This window comes from Schistocerca americana, chromosome 4 (assembly GCF_021461395.2).
Source record: "Schistocerca americana isolate TAMUIC-IGC-003095 chromosome 4, iqSchAmer2.1, whole genome shotgun sequence".
In the NCBI taxonomy this organism is placed as follows: Eukaryota; Metazoa; Arthropoda; class Insecta; order Orthoptera; family Acrididae; genus Schistocerca; species Schistocerca americana.
The window spans coordinates 668,170,534-668,194,690 of NC_060122.1; the positions used below are offsets into that span (position 1 = coordinate 668,170,534).

General features: G+C 37.9%; 1 protein-coding gene across 1 annotated transcript in view; it reads right to left on the reverse strand.

Annotated features, from left to right (window-relative positions):
• LOC124613688 (degenerin unc-8-like) overlaps positions 1 to 24,157 on the reverse strand; it is a 214,160-nt gene that overhangs the window by 175,251 nt on the left and 14,752 nt on the right. The window contains exon 3 of the mRNA XM_047142405.1: positions 15,928 to 16,094. Within this exon, the coding sequence (XP_046998361.1) occupies positions 15,928 to 16,094 (167 nt within the window). The remainder of the gene's footprint in view (positions 1 to 15,927; positions 16,095 to 24,157) is intronic.

Sequence of the window (24,157 nt, forward strand, 5' to 3'; positions counted from 1 at the left end):
TTCTTTTCTCATCCCGGGCCTCTCTGCGCTCTCGGCGGTAGGTTCCCTCGCCGGTGGTACTGCAGCTATTGCTCAAACGGTCAAGAACGCTCGAAACTCCCAAGCACAGTTAGAAGAGGCAAGCCACTGGAAAAGGACTATACTTGAAACCGTACAGGAAAGGGCTTGGTCTATTCATAAATTAAATAAAGGCCCATTAGCGCTCCTACCAGATCGATCACTCAACAAATACAGATCTTCTTAAGTTTGTTAGAGATAAATTCAAGATACCAAGAATCCGTGGCGTGTTTACGCGGGATACATTACCGAAGACTATGTGGAAAACTGGTGAATGCGGTATTGTGAATTTAGATGTTGCTGGAGGCCTCAGCACCCACTGGATGTCATATGTTATGAAAGACGCGCATACCGTCTAGTATTTCGACTCGTTTGGTGATCTGCAGCCACCAGAAGAATTACAACAATATTTTACTCGCAGAAGACATGCGCTCTAAAATTATCGACGCTATCAGGACTTTAATACCCACCTCTGTGGACATCTATGCATCATGTTTCTCTTGACGTTCACAAAGAAGAAGTACGCTATATAAGGAAGAGGTTTTTTCATTCATTCATCAGTTGAGGTTCGGATGCAATGTTGTACACTTTGACTTTAAAAGGACGATCATCTGTATTGCAAGCAAATTACTTCCTGCCAATTGATTTGAGCGTTGTCCATGAAGTATTGCATTGATTGGATTGGAGATGTACAACAGCATCCCTAATATCACCGAGACTAACAATAAACTGCATCTGGATATTAATGGTGAACAAGATATCGTGGAAATAGAAGCGGGTGCATACGATATCAATGATTTAAACGAAGTCTTGAAACAGTCTGGAAAAGGTATTGAACTAAGTGCAAACATCAATATACTGAAATCTGAAATAAGAACTGTAAATGCAACGATTGACTTTAACCAGAAAGGTTCAATAAGGCGCCTGCTGGGTTTCACAAAAGGGCAGATTTTGAAGAAGGATCGAAGTAAATTTTACAAGTCGGATAAGACAGTGGACATACTCCTAGTCAGCACAATCTGTGTCGAGTGTAACATTGCAACGAACTCCTATCTCAACGATAGTCTGATTCACACTATTTACGGATTCTTCCCTTCAGTTGCAATGGGGTATAAGATTGTTGAGACCCCTGCCAACGCAATATACCTTCCAGTGACAGCTCAGACATTGGAGTATTTGGAGCTGTGTATTGTTGACCAGAATAATCAACTTGTTGACTTTCATGGTGAGGAAATCATTGTACGATTACATCTAAGACAGGATGGGCATACAGCATAAAACAAGTGCATGCAATTCACAGCATGTCACTTCGCTACCAAACAGCCAAGTGATAACACCTGAGAACTATGAGTTTCTTAAATCAGTTGGTCTGAAACCGTGCAATGACGTCATCACTCAATATAACCAGTCCAGTTGAGTATGATGAGAGAATTATACGTCAGGAATACTTCTCTCATAAACCTTACGCTTCAACTACATTTAACAAGAACGATGAAATCAGGATTGTCATCCAGCACCAAGACGCACTCACGTTTCCATGCAAGAGTTTGATATATCTAGAGGGGTCATTCAAGAAAACTGACGGCAGCGATACCACGGGATCCAAGCTGACACGTAATGGTTTAGCATTCCTGTTCCAAGAGATACGCTACGAACTCAATGGATCTGAGATGAACCATACGCGCAATGTCAGCATAACTTCAACCCTTAAAACATACATCTCGGCACCACCAGCAGATTTGCAGAGTTTAGAAAATGCAGGATGGTTCATAGACGATCCAGAGGATAGACCAGTTGAAGAGTACAAGGGATTTACTGCATGCATACCTCTAAAAATGTTTATGGGATACTTTGATGACATGAGACAGATTATTAGGAATGCTAAACAAGAACTCATTCTGGTTCGGAGTGTGACTGACAATAACTCATACATTCAAGGAGCTCAAGAGGAGAATATGATCACAATCTGCAAGATCGTTTCTTTAATAGCTGGAAGTGTATGCCAGAGTATCCATGTTATTAGATCCTATAGAACAACCAGTGCCAATGCATTGGTCTAGAATAGCAGATTAGCTTGGTTCTTGTAAGTGTGTGTGACACTTATGCACAATACAGCTGTCTCCACACCACTGATCACCTGACCAATACAAGGCCTGTCACAACCGCAAGGAAACCGCTAAGCGCACGCCTTATGCAAAGCAAGATCACCTTTTACTGATCCTAATCTTACATAAGTAAACTCCATCCACAGGTCACAGGGGGCCCATCGGTACTGACCAATCAGTCATCTTCTGCCACAGGCGTCATTGGATGCATTGAGGACAGGTGTGTGGTCAGCACCACTCTCCCAGCCATTGTCAGTTTTCCTGACCTGGAGCTGCTGCTAGTCGATCAAAGAACTTCTCAGTTAGCTTCATGATGCTGAGTGAAGCCAATTCCAGTCCTCCCATCAAAGTACCAACTTGTGAAAAGACAATGTTCCTGTACCCAGTAACAGAATGTGACGTTAGAAATGCTATTAATAAATTAAAAAATAAGATGTCTTGTGGTACTGACGGAATTCCAGACAAGGTAATCAAACATAGTTCTACCACTGTAGATACTCACCTATTAATACTTCATTCAGGACAGGGGTAATCCCATCAAAACTAAAACTCTCCATAATAAAGCCACTTCACAGGAAGTAAAGTACAGATGACATAAATCATTATAGGCCAGTGTCATTATTGTCAGGTTTCTCTAAAGTAATTGAAAGTGTAATGTATGAAAGGCTAGCTGACTCCCTGAATAAAAATGTAATACTGACTAATGCTGAAAATGTGTTTAGAAAGAACAGATCCACAGAAAGGGCAGTCTTCCAATTCATGAAAATGGTCCTAAACACCTTGAACAAGAACGAATTAATCTGCGGGACATCCTTAGATTTATCTAAAGCATTTGATCATACAGCCATGACTTATTGCTCATGAAATTAGAATTTTATGGCGTCCGGGGACTTGCTTTCAAATGGTTCAAGTCTCATCTCTCTGATAGACAACAAAAAAGGAACAAATATGTCATGAAGGCAAAGAGTATCTTTCAGATTAAAAAAAAACTAGCTGTGGAGTGCCCCAGGCATCCATGTCAGGCCCTCTGTTGTTCTTGGCCGGCCGGTGTGGCCGTGCAGTTCTAAGCGTTGCAGTTTGAAACCGCGTGACCGCTACAGTCGCAGGTTCGAATCCTGCCTCGGGCATTGATGTGTGTGATGTCCTTAGGCTAGTTAGGTTTAAGTAGTTCTAAGTTCTAGGGGACTGATGACCTCAGAAGTTAAGTCCCATAGTGCTCAGAACCATTTGAACCATTTTTGTTGTTCTTGGTGTATATAAACAATTTTCCAGGCCATCTGACAGATCACTTATTCACCCTAGGATAAGTAACTGAGAAGGCATGGGAATTCAATGTAGATGTCCACATATTATTCGTAGATTTTAAAAAGGCCTATGATAGCATACACCAACAGACACTCCTAAATATAATGAAGGAATTAAAAATACCATCAAAATTAATCAGTTTAGTTAAAATGTGTGTAGATGAAACTTTATGTCGCAAAAAGACACTGGTAGGAGAAACTGAAGACTTTAAGGTGTGCACTGGACTAAGACAAGGGGACGCCATTTCACCCATTTTATTTGACCTTGTCCTAGAAAAGATCGATACAGAATTTTCTAAAACCAGTCCACAAGGGATCCAGCTACAGGATGTGAACATTACAAGACTTGCCTATGCTGATGATGTAGCACTAATAAGTAGCTCCAAAAGAGAATTAATCAGAATGACGCAAAATTGCTACAAAATTGCTGAGAAAACAGGATTACATGTTAATGAAGAAAAGACAGAATACCTGCCCATAAGTAAGAAAACCAGAAAAGATGCACCTCTGACTGTAGATGGATTCAATTTCAAGACTGTTGACCTCTTCAAGTACCTAGGAAGTCTTTTTAGTAATAACAACAGAACAGATATAGAAATAGATGCCTGTTTATCAACAGCAAACAAGATACTTTTTATGCTGTTTGAGGCTTTCCCGGCGCTGCATCTGCTTGATAGGTTCTCGGGACTTACGCCGGATAATATTGTAGAAGCCGCACAATATTTCAGCGAGACAACTGCCCGCCATCTTCAGGTGCTACTGTCGCGTCGCTGAGAAACGCGCCAATTTATATGCTGGCTTTCTAGAACAGCGCAGGCGCCAGCGGGGCATAACGTCATCGAAGACCAATCGTAGACAGCGTCGAATACCAGAGTCCTCTGCTGGAGAAACGGGTCGCAGTCTGCGGAAGCGCGCCGCGGCGCGGGAAATGCGGCCGGGAGCGACGGACCCCGTTCGCGCGCGCGAGGTGTTGGCGCCCGATTTAAGCAGATGCTTTGATCATAAATAAGGATAATACAGTACTGATGAATTTCAGTAATATTGAAAATAAAGCTAGAAGAAGAGTAAAAGCTGAGTTAGGGAACTATGTTATTGTACAAGCTCCATACACAAAATTTCTAGGTATATGAGTGGATGAGCACTTGAGATGGGAAAAGCATCTAGAAGTTTTGAGTAAAAAACTAAGTAAATGCTGCTGTGTGCTGAGAATATTTTGGGAATGTTGCAACACTGAATCTTTGCTGTGTGCCTATTACGCTTATATGAATAGTTCACTTAGATATTGTGTAACCTTCTGGGGAAATACAGTTATGGCAAAACAAGCTTTCAAACTTCAAAAAAGGGCTATTAGAATAATGAAATGGGTTCCCTGTAAAGTGTCATGCAGGGAAATATTTAAAGAATTTAAAATAATGACTCTTCCTAGCTTATACATCTATGAACATATCTGCTTTCTGAAAACTCACCAAGAATTTTCAACATTAAATAATCACGTTCATAACCATGAAATAAGAAACAGATGATTGTCACGGAGACACCCACAAAGAAGCATTCTACCAAACTACAATAAAGAAAATTAAAAAAATTCTTAAATTCAAAGGTATATCTTAAGGAATTTTTACTAAAAGATAGTTTTTATATCACTGAAGAATATCTGAATATGGAACAGTAATATCACTTATATATAATGATATGAAATATTTGTATTTATCATTCAAGTTTTTGTAACAAATAAATATAAGAAATTATATTGTAATTGACTACATCGATACAATGTATATTGTTAATGGATGAATAAAGAGACTGAATTTAATTGAAAAGGAAAAATCCATGGCTGTGCCGGGAGTCGATCCCAGTCGCCCTATGGAATTTGCTTAAATTCTGAGTAGAATACTGCTCACTTCCTTGTCAAAAAGCAGAGGTACAGAGGTAATGCTATTTCAGCTGTTGACTATTAATATTCACTATCAATAACTTCTGACGTCAGTCACCTTTGGTTGCATGATGACAGTATGTGCGCGTGTCATCTTTCCAGATATCTACTGCATACTGATGTTTTAAACTCCTCTCCTTGCCGCTTTCTTGCTGCATTTGTGCCTTGAAAATGGCAGCGCGTGCACCTGTCGACGTTATCAGCGGTTGTCAACTCCTCACCCAGTAGCATTCCCGCAAGTTACTTGAACATTTTATACGCTGGGAGAAACTCAGGTTTGACACTGGTTGACAATGTACAGCGCATGATTCTATGTGGATGATCCCTTCCCGAAACAGTTAACAGGCCACTTATGTCAACTAGTTTTCTTCCATCCTTTAAACGCCCTCAAAATAGTTTTCCCCGTATTTTAACTTGAGCATTTGAGGTCCCAGTTGAAAGAATAATTTGTTTGTTGAAAGGTATTAGAACTTTGGTTGCCGGGATTTTGAGAATAACACTGTTCATGACATGCAGCGTCTTTCTTGCGCCGAGTCTCGCTACAATAGCTCTAGAATTATCATATGCTATTCTGTGTGTATATACATATATATATATATATATATATATATATATATATATATATATATATGTATGTATGTATGTTTGTGACAAGTTCATTAGTATCTTTCAAATGGAAAATGTATAAGGTTTTTGAAGTACTAGATATCCATGAGGACTACGTGACATAGGATTTATGAAAGGAAAATTAGCATACCTCTGTCTTGTACATGTATTATTTATTCTGGTTCTAGCACACTTTGCTGGGGCACTCCTAACGAGACCCTTGTCTCTGATAAACACTTGATGCACCCTGCCATTCTCAAGGCACAAATGAAAGGAAGAAGAAATGTACAAGGAAATTTAATACCTCAGTTCACAGAGGAGAAACAAGGAAGACACCATACACAGAACAAGTGTCAACACAAACAAAGATAACCAGCATCAGAAATATCGATAGTTACTATTAATCAACAGGTAAGGTAGCACTAATTCTGTCCCTCTGTTTTTTGATGAGAGACAGAGCCGGACTCCAAGCAGCATTTAAACAAAATCCACCATCTCTGTTAATAAGGTTGCTTGATAGTCTGATTTCAAAGGCTTCCTCAATAACACTATCCCAATAGCTGGAAGTCCTGTGGAAGAGCGGTGTATTGAACATAAGCATCACACATGCTTACAAGAGCTGAGCAAATCCGCTATTGCAGAACATTACCTTGACACCGGTCATCCTATGGAATACAACAACACTGAGATTCTGGCTTGCACGTCCAGCTATTGGGATAGTGTCATTAAGGAAGCTGTTGAAATCAAACTATCAAGCAACCTTATTAACAGAGATGGTCGATTTTGTTTAAATGCTGCTTGGAATCCAGCTCTGTCTCTCATCAAAAAACAGAGGGACAGAATTAGTGCTACCCCACCTGTTGATTAATAGTAATTATCGATATTTCTGATGTTGGTTATCTTTGTTTGTGTTGACACTTGTTCTGTGTGTGATGTCTTCCTTGTTTCTCCTCTGTGGACCGAGGTATTAAATTTCCTTGCACATTTCTTCTTCCTTGCATTTGTGCCTTGAGAATGGCAGGGTGTGCTCCTCTCGAAATATCGGCGGTGTTCGACGACGTCACCCGGCAGCAAACCCGTAAGTTATTTGAACAAAGCGATGTTGTTTGGACATGCAGGAAATACAGAGAGACAGGAACTGTCGATGACCTGCCTCGCTCAGGCCGCCCAAAGGGTACTACTGTGGTGGATGACCAATACCTACGAGTGATGGCTCAGTGGAATCCTGACAGCAACGCCACCATGTTGATTAACGTTTTTCGAGCAGCCACAGGACTTTTAGTTACGAATCAAACTGTGCACAATAGGCTGCATGTGCGCAACTTCACTCCCAACGTTCAAGGTGAGGTCCATCTTTGCAACCACGACAACAAGCAGTGCGGTACAGATGGGCCCTACAATATGCCGAATGGACCGCTCAGGATTGACATCACTCTTCACCGAAGAGTGTTGCATATGTCTTCAACCAGACAATCGTTAGAGACGTGTTTGGAGGCAACGCAGTCAGGCTGAACGCCTTAGACACACTGTCCAGCAAATGCAGCAAGGAGTAGGTTCCCTGCTGTTTTGAGGTGGCATTATGTAGGGCCTTCGTATGCCACTGGTGGTCATGGAAGGCGTGGTAACGGCTGTAAGATACGTGATTGCCATCCTCCGACCAACAGTGCAACCATATCGGCAGCATATTGGCGAGGCATTAGTCTTCATAGACGATAATTCGCGCCCTCATCGTGCACATCTTATGAATGATTTCCTTTAGGATAGCGACATTGCTCGACTAGAGTGGCCAGCATGTTCTCCAGACATGAACACTATCGAACATGCGTGGGATAGATGGAAAAGGGCTGTTTATGGACGACGTGACGCACCAACCACTCTGAGGGATCTACACCGAATCGCCTTTGAGGAATGAGACAGTTTGGAAGAACAGTTCCTTGCTGAACTTGTGGATAGTATGTCACAACAAATACAGGCACGCATCAATGCAAGAGAATGTGCTATTATGTATTAGAGTTATCAGTGTGTATAGCAATTTGGACCACCACCTTTGAAGGTCTTGCTGTATGGTGATACAACATGCAATGTGTGGTTTTCATGAGGAATAAAAAGGGTGGAAATGATGCTTATGTTAATCTGTATAGGTTCCGGAATTCTCGGTACTGAGGTGATGCAAAACTTTTGTTGATATGTGTATTTTTGTGCATCAGTTTTATTGCTAACTTTATTGTTACCAGGGTTCCTGTTAATTTCTTCAAAGTGAAGTGTTGAACTTGTGTCAAGTTGCCATACCTTGTGATGTGGTCTCCCAGAATTGCATATTTGGTGTCTATGAGTAGATTGCTTATGTAGTTCTAACTCAGCCCTGGCTCACTAGCTCACTAACATAGTCCATCACTTTTGAGCCAAAACTTAACTGGAACCTACTAAAGCAATCTACTATAACCCAGTTTTCCAGTCTAACTCACTTTCCTCTCACAAAAGGTGAACATAAAAAAATGAATTTTCATAATTTTTTATGAAAGGTGACCGTAAGGAAATAAATGAAATGTACTATGGGGAATGTAAGAAACTTTTGTAATTCATAATGTCCATATGGTAATGTATCCGTTTTATTTTTCAAAACAAATCTGTTGTCATCAAGAGGACTCAATGTTTTCTTGATTGTTTCAACTGGTTATATTTCATGTTTTTCACTTTGAACCATAATAATTCTTCTGTTCTATTGTCTCTTAAACAAACAATCTTTATAATGTTCTAAGCTTGTTCCATTTTTGACAATACTTTTCTTAACTCCCTTAGTTTTTTTTCCTTCTTTTATCGCCAACTTTATAAACATACATTTTTGCTCTCAGACCACGAAATTCTTCCATTATTTTTCCATTTAATTCATCTTTCATTTTTCCTACAACTTTCTTGTTAATTTGTGGTATACCATAAATATTATTTTCAGGATAATCACTAGTATCAAATTTATTAATCATAGATTTCATACTACATAAAAACATTAAGTTCATGTATTATAGATGTAACTGTCTGTAACTTGATAATAAAACTCAATATTTTCTCCATATTTTGGTTTCATTATTCTGTAGTGAAAATCATAGATCAGTTGTTTAGATAAATCAAGTACCCTCATTCCAATATAGTTTGGTTTATTAAATGTGGTTTTTGTCTTATTCCTATGAATAACAGCAAAATTTTCATAAAATGTAGTTCTTGCTTTAAAGTTTGGCTTTGCTATTAATTTACCAGACTTTTCTCCAACAGAAACTAATTTTATATCAACTCTATTTCCAATATCTCGATTGTCTTGCCAAAGTTTATTGTAAGTTTATAGAAATGTTCTTGAAAATCATTTTTGGCTTTACTTCTTGTTTCTGTATTTGCAACTATATACTTCTTCAACCAATCAGATTGTTTAAATTTTAAAACTCTATGTATTTTTGTTAATTTCATTCCTAATGACAAATACTGCTTAAGAATTCTAAAATGAACTACATATTCATTTTCGTTTTCTAATGTAGTCAGCAATTTGCTTTGTTTAGTCCCGGACACAATTTTATTTTAAGGAGCTACTGGTAAATCTTTACGTAAATCATGTAATTCTTTTCAATACTCTAAAGCCACTTCAAAAATATATCTAATTTTAGCAGTATGTAAAATTTCACTTATCTTTGTACAATCGAAATTATTTGGTTCATCCCAATCAAATTCACCATATGGTAAATATTGACTCATACCATATCCACATAAATTATTCATATCTAAATACGCTATATAATTCGATATCTTTTTAATATCAAAAATTCTTCATATACTTACTGTTTGCTTTAACGTATCTTTTACAACACTGTGATATTCCTGGTCTAATTCCTTTTGCAAGAAATAAAATATAGTAAATCTAATTCACTTTTGTCATTTTCAACAGTGCATCCCAAGATAATACTGGTGCAGTAAAATACCAAGATGAATGCAAATCATATGTTTTTATACAACTTCTTCTAAAATTTTCTGATATATCATACAACAGCAATACAACAGTTTTGATATACAGATCATGACATTCACCTAAATTTTATATATTAATTTTTTTCCAAACTATTTTTTCATGTTTATAATCTTCATCACTTATTTCACAGTCATTCATTTTACTGCAAAATTCTTCCTTTGCTGGTAATTGTGTCTCTTCTCATTTTTACCAAGAATCCATGAAATCATATCGATATACACCTTTTCTGATCGTTAAATTAAATAACTATTCTTGGAATACTTTTCTAATGTTTTTCATTTCTTCTCTTTTCAAATTTGATGAAAGTTCATCAACTGAAGAAGCCATAAATTTAAATATGTCAGTAAATCTCATTTTAAAACTTTCTCCTCTCTTACCAACTCCAATATATCTGTGTTAGTTGTTTGGTATAATTCTTTTTCTTTTTCATCATAACCAAGTTCTTTCATGAACAGATATGGATCATATCCTGATAAATTATGTAAATGAACTGGTATAAAATTCGGATGTTTTAACTGAAAGTTACATTTATTAGATAATGGATTTATAAATTTTCCAGTTAAATGATCTTGATGATGAAACTTTTTAATTTTTAGTGAGTAATAATACTTACACAATCTACATTTTGTCGATCTTGCACATCTTAAATGTTTTTCAGGAGTTTATGGTTTCATTTCCTCAACTTCAGAATAAATTCTTTTAATATCTTCACCTCCTTTTTTATTCATTCAATAAATTTTTATGACAATTTGATCCTATATAAGCAACAGGATCTTTATAATGTCCATTTACATATTTAATATAATAACAGAATCAACTTGTTCATGTTTTTGATATTTTATTGTACATGAATTTTCTGGATTTCATTGTTAGTTGTCCATCTTGATTAATAACCTTTGAAAATCAGCATAAATAACGAAGGAACTTTCTGCACACCTTGATGTGTGATTATCTACTTTTTATTTACTAGTGAAATGGAGTAAACATAATTACAAATAAATTTTAGTTCTTCACTTTCATTAATTTGAATCAAAACAAATCTACATAAATTTTTTAAATAATAATAGTGTGAATTATTTTATTTTTTAAAATAAAGGAGATTTATATCTTTCTCTTTCTTACTTTTTGTTATTTTTAATGGATACAATTGACAATTTTCATGAAACAAATAAACATTGATTATTTTCAGTTTTTGTATTTTGATCAACCACTGCAGGAAATCCAAAATTTTTAAGTTTCTGATCAAGATCATTAACGACATTTTTATATTCACCAACTCTTCCCACCATTTTTATCTGCAGTATACAGGGTAAGTTACTAACTGTTGCCACCAAGAGTAACTCTGAAAGCATGATAGGAGCTGAAAAGGTGTGGGTCAGATTTGCATGGGGAAATGGGGGCCATAATATGACGTTGGTTTTTTGTTACTAGGCGGGGTCACTTCAGAGATATGAAGGTCAACTTTGTTTCTTTTTTTAAATTGAGGTGCTATAGTTCGGTGCTTATTTTCTGATAGCAAATCCAATGACGTGTAATAGCAAGGTCTTTGAAGGTCAATGGAGGTCATGAAGGAGGTCTGAACATCCATTTACAAAAGTAGTTTGAAGTGATGACCATTGATATCAATGCAATGCTGCGATCTTTTTATCATGGATTAAGTGGTATTCCTTATCACATTGGCACTTAGTGAAGCACATGCTCTGACAATTCTCTCTTGCATATCTTCAGGTGTAGTTGAAATGTCTTTATAAAGAATATCTTATACGAATCCCCACAAGGAAAAAATCAAGAGGCGTCAAGTCTGGCGAACGATCCTGCCACGACACATCTCCTCCGTGTCCAATCCAATGATTTGGCAACTGACTCTGCAACTCATCACTTGCCAACAGCGAAGAATGTGGCGGACACCTGTCATGTTGATACCACATTCTGTTCCTTGATCCTAAAGGTATTTCTTCCAATGACAGACCTAATGTTTCTTGCAGGAATGTCGTGTACTTCCTGCCATTAAGATTTCCTTGGATGAAATGGGGGCCTATAATTGTGTCCTCCAGAATCCCACACTGTACATTCACTGACCACGGTATTTGGTGTGCAACTTGTCACAGCCTACATGGATTTCCCAATAATGCATGTTATGCAAATTAACATTCCCATGTTTTGTGAATGCAGCCTCATCAGTAAATAACATCAAATTAATAAATGTGTCATCTGTCTGAATCTGAAGTTGGGCCCATTGGCAGAATTCAATGCAACGCATACAATCTGTACAAATTAATTCTTGGTAGACACTGATATGGTAGGAACGATATTTGTGGCCATGTGGAACATGAATAACACTACTCTGGCTCATGCCAGATTCCCTTGCGATTTGATGCGAACTAACAAAAGGTTCTCAAACCACAGTGGCAGGAGTACCAATTTCCATTTACTCATTAGTAACGTTCCTATTCTGGATATGTTTCTGATGCATTAATGATCAAGTTGTTCTCAATTTATCATACACGTATTTAAATTTACTATGTGTAGGGTAAGTATGTTGAGGATATCTTTCAGCATATAAGTTTCTAGCTCTCAATGAATTTCGTTGGCATTGTATGTAAATGAGAAGCATATCAACTTGTTCTTGGAAGGAATACATCATTCAAATTCGCTTGATTTGACAATGCTTGTCTTATCATTCATATTAGTATTGTACTGCTGACCATCGAATGGTGTTTACATGTTAATGACATGTCATATGGATACACCATATTCCGCAAATATTTGCTATTTGTATGATATATGAGAGAGAACTATCAGAGCATGTGCTTCGATAAGTGCAGAAGTGATAAGGAATACCGTTCAATCCATGATAAGAAGATTGCAGCACTGCATTGATACCAATGATCATCACTTCAAACACCTTCTTCAAGTGGTCGTTCATGCCACCTTTTTTACCTTCTTTGACCTTCAAAGAGCTTACAGTTACACATCATTGGATTCGTCTCGATAGCCGCTATCAGAAAATAAGTACCAAACTATAGCATCGATTTTGAAAAAACAAAGTTGACCTTAATATCTCTGAAGACACCCCATCAAGCAGCAAAAAACCAGTGTCATATTACTCGTGATGGCTATAGTTAGTGACTCACCCTGTATAACGCAGATTTTATAGGCTACAGAAGACATTTTTGATCATTGTTTTTCACATTAATATACGCTTTTTTATTTTTGTTGTATCTGGTAATTCAATGTAAGATGATCCTCTCTATGGAACATACCTGTTAATTAATAGTTGTAAGCCAATGATTCTATCTAATGACTGTCTTGATCCACGTGCTTGAAAATCACCCATTCTTGATAGAATATTTTGTTTTTCAATCTTAAATTTTTTAATTATACCTCTTTCATTTGTGATTCCTTAGTTTTCTGTCTGGAGCTGAAATAGCGTAATATTTATGATTGTCTGCCTTTGGTACTCAGAAAAAAGTCTTAAGGTTATTTTCAATCTATGATATATTCTTAGATTATTTTTTACAATTTTTGTAAGTTTCGTTTTTATGTAGTTAAGAAATGATCACGTTTAATTAACTTTGTATTATTAACAAAATTTATAGCTTGTAATCTATTTTGAAATGCACTATTGCCTACATAATATCTAACTGTTTTTCTCTTACATGGTTTCTCATATAAATTAGTATCAGAAAGGAAACAATGTTTCTTTATTAGTTCTAGTTTTATGTTTTGCAAACACATCAGCAGCAGATGGAAATATTTTTTCAATATTTATCTTTATTTGTTGTAGATTTTAGTTTTTCAAAGATGTCTTTAGAAAGTGGAAACATTTTTTCTCAATGCTTTACCTTCTTTAGTTTCAAAATCATCATCATCATTTTAATTTTATGGTAAGGTAATTATTTCCAAATACTTCCTATTCACGGATTTAAATTTGTGATGTAATGTATTTTAATAAATCTAATTAGACTGGCTTTATTTAATTTAGTATTTCCTATTAAATTATTCCTTTTATAATAATCACAAAGTTGAACAAAATTAAGTATGAGATGATTGTCCTTTCTTATTTTTCACACATTCTAAAACACCTTTTTTACGTTTACTATTGTAGTTGTGTTTGTGAGAAGGATTTTTGTAAAAACAACCTAAACTTTTTATCTCTTGACAAGCTTTACATTTATTTGCTGCTGTATCAGTTTCTTGTTTCTCTTCATTTTCCATTGACAATAATATTTTTCGATGTTCTTCACTCAGAATTCGTTGTAAATGATTTTTATAATAATATTTAGAAATTTTTTTCCTCATACACAACGAATTCGATGATCATTATAATTTTTTACATAATATTCATATATACATTGTCTACATGTTGTTCTATATCCATATTTTGTATATTTATGTGAAGTAAAATTATCAATTGACTTCTCAGAGTTGCAGTATTTACAAAATTTGGATTTGACAATTGAACCAGCTCAACTTATGTAGAAAAAAATTTATTAGGTTTGTGAAGTCGAAGTCCTAATTCTGAAGCTCTAACTTCCAATTAATTGACTTTCAGACTGTTTAGGCTCGCCATTTATTAGAAATAATTTTTATTAGATTTGTAAAAAAATGAAAATTCAAAAATTAATTCATTCATTGAAGAAAAACATGTATTAATTACAAATGATACTTTAAACTTTATTCATTATGGAATTTCAGTGAGTAGCATCCCACTCTCTGGAAATAATTACGATCTTGAATATACAGCAATAAAATATTATGATCACTTATTTTTAAATGAAAAAAATAAAAGTCTAATAAAAAATGTTTTTAGTAAATGGGGCCAATTCCAGCGGCAGCTGAAGCAGTACTTCCAGTCTCAGACTAAAGTCTGCTTCAGCTGAGGCTAACGCAGTTGTCGATAATTCAAAAAAACATACGATGAATATATTGAAATTTATTCAAAAGAATGATTATTAATTAAATTCAGGAAGTTGGTTTAGAGGTATTTGGGTCCTTTATTTGAAGAGAAAAATGTATTAATTACAAATAATATTTTATCTTTTCTGTATAATATTACAGGCACCAAAGATCTGATGCCTGGAATTGTGACAAAAAATAAAAGACATTATGTAGAATTTCTTAAACAAAACGAAATTTCTTATACAGAAATTATGTATGATGATCCACTAGCTTTCCTACTTCGTAGGTGACTGGCACTGAGCTCAGTAATTGTTCAGGTTCATCTTGTATAGGACAAATAAGGCAATTTTATAATCTAGACGATGTTGTTTGTGTTATTTCTAACAAAAAATGGTTCAAATGGCTCTGAGCACTATGGGACTCAACTGCTGTGGTCATCAGTTCCCTAGAACTTAGCACTACTTAAACCTAACGAACCTAAGGACATCACACATACTCATGCCCGAGGCAGGATTCGAACCTGCGACCGTAGCACCAGCGCGGCTCCGGACTGGAGCGCCTAGAACTGCACGGCCACCGCGGCCAGCTTATTTCTAACAGAAAATTTCCAAGACAAAACTTTCAAGGTCTAGTTTGTGTTCATGAGACTATTCTGTTTTTAAGTGTTTAACTATTTGCTCAACAGTTGCTGTGTACCTGGTGTTGTTATCTACGGCTCTAAGTATATGTAAGCATATACACTACAGGGTCATTGTGGCGGCATATTTGGTATGGACACTGGTTGCCAGTTAAGGATGAGCAGTCTGTTTCCAACCTTTTGGCTGATTGCAACATGCATCTGTTGCTCCCAGTATCAGTGGGCCTACTGTTGTTGTGTGACATTAGTGGCTATATCCATTGTCATATTAGTAGTCCTCCTCACAGGGTTCAGGTGTGCCATTTGTGGTCTGTGGACGAGCAGGCAGGCTGTGTGTGGCGTGCAACTGTTGCTTGCAGTGTATGGAGGCCCACCTGCTGCAATGCGACACTGGTGGCTACGCCAGGCGGCACGTTGAGGCCAGCCTCGTCGGGCATTGGCGCGAGCTGTGGGCTGTGAATGAGCAGGCGTGCTCCCACCTCAGGGCTGAGTGTGGCACGCAGTTGCTGCTCACGGGATAGTGACAGCTGCAGCGACAGTCCTGCAACAGCACACTGCAGTTGATGAGAATCTGACAGCAAGGTATCAGCGAAATTTTTATTTTATGATATCTTGTCTAGGGGAACTCTCAGTCTAGGGGCAACGTTTTTCATTAGTAATCAAAATGTCTTTGGTCCAGGTTTGAACACACCCACTGCTTACATACTGAATAAAAAAGCATATCACCAATGGTGACCGAAGGCTCGTGGTATAAGGGGTCACCCTCGGTCTGCCAGTACCCTTGTCGAAGATGGTGGAAGAGAGGACAGTGTTTCAGACAACATCTTGTCCTTGGTGTGGGGAACTCGCCCTAAAAGGTGGAAGATCAGCAACACTCAACAGCATGAAGATGCAGAAGGCAATGTAAAGCAAACACTTAAAGGCGCATAATCTGTATCCAAAGGAGATGTAGCCTGTAGTTGAAAAAGTGTCAGTATGATATCTCCATTGGCAAACGACTACAAGTATGCTAGAACCATTAGGAATAAGAGATGTAGCTAGTGAATGGCTCCGACCATACCTAGCAGACATGGTACAAAGACCAGAAATAGCATATACCTCAAATAAAACTAAACTTTTTGCAAAACACTTATCAGAACCAAAATACATTAACATAGGGTAGCATATTAGGGCCAATAACGTTCCTGATGTACATCAGTGACTTTCACCAATAGTGTTAGTCATAGGGAAAACATTCTTTTTCCTGATAACAGCAGTACTACAGTCACTGGAGAAATAATAGAAGTCCTTGCAGAGAAAATAAATGAAACACTCAAGGAAGCTTATGACAGGTCGATATGCAGTAAAGTAACACCACAGTCTAATATAACAGTCGTGACACTTCGCCTCGATTTTGTTGCCTACAGCGCCAGCAGCGCCCCAAGCGGCTGGTAGGTTACACTGTGAGTTCGGCGCGATCGTGAAGGAGAATAGTGGTTGTTTATTTTGATTTTTACAATGGCTTTTACTGGCGGGAGCGTTTGTAGCGCAATAAATTGCACCAACAACAGAAAGAAGACACCAAAGCTGTCTTTTTTTAGGTTTCCTAAGGATCCTGAGAGGTATAACCATCATGTTACTAAACTGTATCGTCAGGATTCACTTGCAAACTATATGTGTATAAATGATGAATGTTTCGTTTTAGGAGCAGAAAATGGCTTGTTAATAGCAGGCGAGAAGACCTCATGAAGAAAGACCCAGTGTACCTGTATAGTAATATTAGGTTTTGTTCGCTACATTTCGAACAAAACCAGTTCATGAACGCAGACAACAACAAACTCGTGTGGAATGCAGTACCCACCCTGTTTGACACTCCTAATAAGCCACCTCAGCTGAAGATGAAGAGGAAACTGCCACAAAGATTCGACAGTCAATCTAAAGCAGTAAAACAGTCCTATGACACAGAAGCAGCTGGTTCAGCTCACCATGTATCAGTGCCAGATTCGTGTGAATCGTCAACACAGACCTGCTTTGACGATGAAGTGGTTAGATTAAGTGCAGCTGTTCGTGTCTTGCAAAAGCGTGTGAAGTGTCAGAATGTGCAAATCGCTAGACTTCGAGCGAAACTATTACGGGACAAGGAAAGTGCCTACAGACAGCGACAGAAATTGTATCAGAAGGAGCAAGTGAACAAGGACAAACGAATGTTAAAGACTATAGGATCCCGATATTTAAAAAAAGATGCCCTTGACTTGTTGTTAAGAAAGATTAGCATGCCATTGAAAGAGAAACGTGCTGCAAGATGGAAAGACGAAAATAAGCTGTTTGCTCTAAATTTACTATATTACAGCACTCAGGCATACAGGTTTTTATCAGAATGTTTTATGCTTCCATCAGTGCGTACACTACAAAGGTATGTGGAAGGCATACAAATAAAATGTGGGATAAGTGACAATATATTCCATCTTTTAAAGCAAAAGGTGCAACATTTTTCTGATAATGATAAACTTGTGAATATGTCATTGGATGAAATGTCGCTAATGGCAAATTTGACATATGACAGCACTTCTGACACTGTTATTGGTTTTGAGGACTTGGGGTTTACACGCACAGCTAAAATTGCCAACAGTGTGTTGGTGATAATGATTAATGGCATTTTTTCATGTTTCAATTAACCATTGCTTTACTGTTTTTGTAAAGGAACAGTGGGAGCTATTCATTTGACTGCTATATTTTATGAAGTAGTCAAAAGACTTAAGGAAATTGGCTTGGTTGTGAAGACCTGTGTGACTGATCAGGGTTCAAATTTTGTGGACTGGAGAAAGAGACTGGGAATTACACAAGACAATCCAAGTTTGGTATATGAGGAGCAGAAGATCTATTTCTTCTATGACACCCCACATTTGTTTAAGAGCATCAGAAACAACCTATTTAGGTATGACATAATTCATACATCAAATGATGGTTTGGTTGGTACTGCTTCTTGGAAGGACATTTCTCAGCTCTATTCAAATGACTTGCACAGGAAATACAAGTTAGCTCCCAAGCTGACTAAAAAAGCTGTCGAACTGCCAGCTTTTTCAAAAATGAAAGTGGGTACTGCAGTTCGTGTGTTAAGCCATACAGTGGCAGCTGGTATTGACACACTTGTGTTTTGTGGTAGTATGCCATTATCTGCAACTGGCACTTCAGACTTTTGTCAGAAAGTTAATGACATTTTTGATATCTTTAATACATACAGTGTGAAAGGGCCTGTGCATCTAAGGAACTGTATTAGGAGTGATTCAGAGCATCTGGATGTTCTACATGTGATGAAGCCATGGATTCACTCTTGGAAATTTGTAGGCTCTGATGGAAAAGATTACTCCCTGAGGATAAAATGTGTAAAGGGGCTTCTAAGCAATATATGTGCTTTGGAAATGCTTGCTGCCGAGGTACTGACTGGAACAAAATTGTACTTATTCTCACGTAAAATTAACCAAGACACATTGGAAAACTTTTTTTCAACTATAAGGCAGAGAGGTGGTTTTTGCAGCAACCCATCTCCAAGGCAGTTTTGTGCTGCATTTAACAACTGTACACTAAGCAAACTGATAAATTCTTCTAATGTGGCAAGCAGTAATTGTGAAGGAATTGACTGGGGTCAGGCAATACTGGACATGAAATCTGCTCAAACATTAAAGGTCTCACAGTTGTTATGCAGTAGTGATACAAGTTCTGCAACAAAGCTACCAAATGTGGAAGTTCCAGCAGACCTTGGAGAACAAAACAGTATGAGATATGTGTTTGGTTACATCTTGAAGAAACTTTTTTCTTTACATAATTGTGTCAAGTGCAGGAATCTACTTGTAGACAACAGCCAGGACTTAGATGCAAATGACAAATTTTATTGCCATTTCAAAAGTTACGAAGACAATTTTGGAAGCTTGGTTATTTGCAGTGAAAATATTTGTTTATTTTTTAGGGATTGTGAAAATCAGATGGCTTCAGTTTTTGATGAACATTCTTACAAGAAAAACTGTGGTGAATTATATGTGAACTTGTTGATGGCTGTCCCAAGTTTTCCTCCTGGATGTTGTGAAGAAACTAAGCTGCTGTTAATCAAGTTATTTGTTAAAGTGAGACTCGTTTACGGGCTGAAATATTGGAATCAAGACGTAGTTTCTAACAACAAGAAAGCAAATAAGAAACTGAAGAAGTTGGCTCATTTGGGCTGCTGATTTCTTTGGTATGTATTTCGTTCACTTCTGTTGTTAGTCACTTAATTTCCCTTGCTTCTTTCGTGTGATGACATTATTTTGTCAGCACCTTCTTCACTGACAGATTGTTTGAAAATTATACAAATATTTGGTTTTTCGTGAAATGTAGTGTAATCAGCTCATTATAGTGTTTTCAGCATATTCTTCCCACTATTTGGCAGTTGCTTGTCCCACTTAGAATAATAAAAAGATGAAGGTCGTACTTGTGGCAACAGGCGAAAATGACAAACAAACGCAGTAGGCCTACAGAACGATAAACGAGCTGTCGATCGTTTTTGCAAGTAGAGGTACATGTCTGTGCTTCTGACATGTGAATCTGTGTGTTTATATTCTTTTGATATGAACGTGGTAAGCTGCAATTCTGTCCAATGTCACAAGTGTTTCTTCACGAATGTGTTGTAGCTTGCCACTCTATTCATGATTTTTGTCCGTGCTGGCGCTTATTTTAGAATCATTTTTAGAAACATATATGCCTTCTGATACCACACAAACCCTTGGAGGCAAGAAAATAACTCAAATAATGCGGAAATTACGTAGGAAATGGATGTAAACAAACATTATGCTTACGACGCGTCTGACGTTCACCTTACCTACCGCTTGGAGCGCTAGTGTCGCTCCATCTGTCAAACGGCAACAACTTTTACAGCAGTGTCGCGACTGTTATATTAGACTGTGGTAACATTGAATGTAAAGAAAATAAACGCCATGAATTACAGCTTGAGAAGAGAAAATGTCACTCTTAAATTAAATGTAGGTGATATTTGGGTAGACTGTGTAAGGAACATAAAGTTCTCAGATGGACTGGTGTGAGCATATAAAGATACTTGCAAATAGAATGTCATCAGCATGTTATGTCTTTAGAGGTATGTCATCTGAGTGTAACAGCCAGTGTCTTTTAATTACATGTTGTTCATATGTACACTCAGTTCTTAGATATGGAATTCTTTTGTGGAACAAATGCACAAAATATGAACAAAGTTTTCAAGCTTGATATCAGAATTCGAAGCAGTACTGTATAAAATTATAGTGGTAACTTCAAATTTCGGTGTGAATTTATGCTGTCATGGTTGTGTAATTCCCGACCACCTGCAGGTGTGCTAAGTGTATTTTTTAAAACAGTGTAGAATTCCCAAGTTGATTCTCTCTGCTATACCAGGAAGAAGAAGGAGGGGAAAGGGCCTTCTGCATGACAGGACAGTAACAACAACAACTTCACGTTTATTTAAACAAATGCCACTGCAACTTTCTGCTGAAAGACTCAGTCCAGTGGGGTGTATTAAGAAGCACTCAACGTGACACACTGCAGCCATCAACACATGGATAGGGGCACTTTGTAAACACATCGCTTACACCACGGTCCATTTCATAGGAGTTTCCATGTTTAGATGTGGCAGGTTGCAGAAACTTCCATAGGCCACTGCTGTGCACTGCCCACGCTGGCAGCTGCACGAATATTCCACAGCAGCCACACGCTGGTCATATCAAATGCTCAGAGGTGAGAGAGATGGTCACCAAGCGGTCAACCGATCAATTTACGTAGGGGAATAATCGTTCAGTGCAAACATTTGTCGTTCTGAATCTTCTCCCGCAACGCAAATGTCCTCTTCCGTCGCCACTCACCCAACATACTGATCACATACTTCGCTCGTCAGTCATCCAGAGAGTGCTGCTGCCGGGATTTCCGCCCAGGAACATCGGAAAGAGCCGAAAGATCAGCGCATTCTCTGTAACTAATTTGTAGATTCTGGTCAACCGAACCCTTACACCCACTTGTGACACCAGTCGCGATCCACTGCAAGATAAGCAGGTATGCGTTGCGTTGAATGTATAGTTCTAATTGCAATTCCACGCTGACATAGCCTCTCCCCAGTTTATCCAATACGAGACAGGGATATTGTTGACCATATACCTGGAATTTCACACCGAAAGTGTAGATTTCTCCTGTTTATACGAGATATTTTCGAAGGTAGAAAAAATTGGGGCACACTTGCGTTTTCACATCGCCAAAGTATAGTTATTTATTATGAAAATCCTGTAACATTATGGCAAAGGCTACATTTCTTTTAAGTATTCTCTCATCAGGTAAAAATATCTGTTTTAGTCAACTTAATATCTGTTACATCCTGCATCATACGACTAAATAAAACTCATTTTTGACTCATGACATAGTGCTAAGATCAACCTCTGTCACAGGATGCTTCCTTGCTTTCGAACTCTCTTAAAGTAACCAAATGCTTCGTTACACATGAAGTCTCTTAAGCTAACAGCACAGAGAAGTTGTAAACATCATATTTATACTGGTATCACTATAAATTCGGTAATATAGCTGATTTTATTACGATGGTATTGTCTCCCTGTGTAGTTAGGAGATTGAAATCTCGTTAAGAGATCTCATTCCAACGAAGAAAAGCCTGATTACCGCTCCAACTCCTGAATCATATCTGTGGTACTCTAGCTCTTGCTTCTACCCACCTGGAGGCACATCATTGATATCAAATTGGAAGGCTAACTAATTAAGTTAATCATGAGAGTCACATTACATAGGGAGTATTTTTTTTCCAGCTATCGGATTACACTCGCCAAGTAGCTCAGGTGGGGATCCCTGGGCTTCCATTCCGAGGAACATTATTGAGAACCGCCATCTGAAGCTGACCACAGACGGCTTCTACCACTGCCAACATACATTCTGCATAAGGACCACAAGATAAGATACAAGAAATTAGTCCTCATAAGGAGGCACATAGGCAGTCTTTCTGCCTCACTCCATTTGCGAGTGGAACAGGAAAGGGAATGACTAGTAGTGGTACAGGGTGCCCTCCGCCACACACCGTACAATGGCTTGTGCAGTAAGCACATATAATTTTAGTCTTCCTATTAAGAGGTCAAGCCATCCATTTATATGCACACAAAACTCATGGAAGTATGTTGTCTCTTATTTATCGAGAAAACAAAAGATGATACATCTGCTGTTGATTGTCTCTCGGTAAAAATTTTCGAATTAGCCCCTAATTTACTCACTGTAGTTACTTTGCGAGATGTGTGTGATTTGTTGTAATATGTTTGCCCATAACACTTAGAAGAGGCGGTATAGTGCTCACCTCTCCACTCCCCTTTCATCAGAGTATCGTTTACCTGCTGTATTCTCACGAACCTTCCAGTCTTCGATGTATAGCATTTGAATCCACAAGATTTCCACAAGTAATAGATGTCCCCAGCCAAGTCACAGACCACTGCTAATTCTCTCAAACCCCCCATCACATACCAACATCACTGTTCCTTTAGTTACAAGGCCTCCTAGTCCTCCTCCCATCACTGACTATGTAGAGGACTATCACAACGAGAAAAATAGCACACTAGCTCACAGGAGAAACTTCACAACCATCCAAAGTGTACACGAACTGCACAAAGAAATTCAGAAGCATGATGCATAAAATTCATTGTTACCGAACGACAGCCTATAAATATCACCCACAACATGTCCTGACCTCGTTTATTGTATTCCTATGATTATTACAGTAGAAATACGTGAGAGTAATGGTGTCAGAGATTTCACTGACACTCTAGTCTCTCTCTCTCTCTCTCTCTCTCTCTCTCTCTCTGTCTCTCTCACTCACACATAGTTATTTTTATAACAGCCAATGGAGTAAAACTATGAACTATATAAATTCCACTAACGTCAGCTGGTAGAGAACTCGTTATGATATTACTGTGTCCCCCTCTTCTGATATATTGGAAACAAATACGTCTGCACACTGACAAAGAGCATATGTGGTGACACTATTAAATGTACCCGCATTAGTCTATTGGAGCAGGTGGCCAGAGATCGAAGTCTCTTGGACAGACATGTGTAAAGCTTCATCATGCATACTGTAGGAGGAACATATCCACAGACTATCAATCACAAGAAAGTTTACTTTCATGAGCAGTTTGATACAGTGCTTTTTTGCTGTAACATACCCAAGCAGTGTATGACTGCAGCTTTGTACACCGCTATTCATTTTGTTTTACCACTATGACTTTTAGTTGTTTGTCAAGTGCTAAACTGGCTTAACACGTTTCGGCCCATCAGCTCTCACAGAAAGCTGGACCTCCCATGGTGTAAGTTAATCTGCTCCCACAGTGCACAGTATGGTTGAAATAAAAGATAGAGATGGTGTTTCGTGTTGACAAAAATATGGACGGCATCGCAATGTGTGGAAACTGGAAGAGTTTGCAGCATTGTGGAGCATCACCAAACAGCTCTCTGAAGGCGTGACCTCTGCATTTAAGCTCATGTTTCACACTGATCAGGTAGCAGATGCTACCATGTTCCTTTTTGAAGAGATGAAGGGCATTGTTTCCTCATATTGGTGGTGCATACCACACC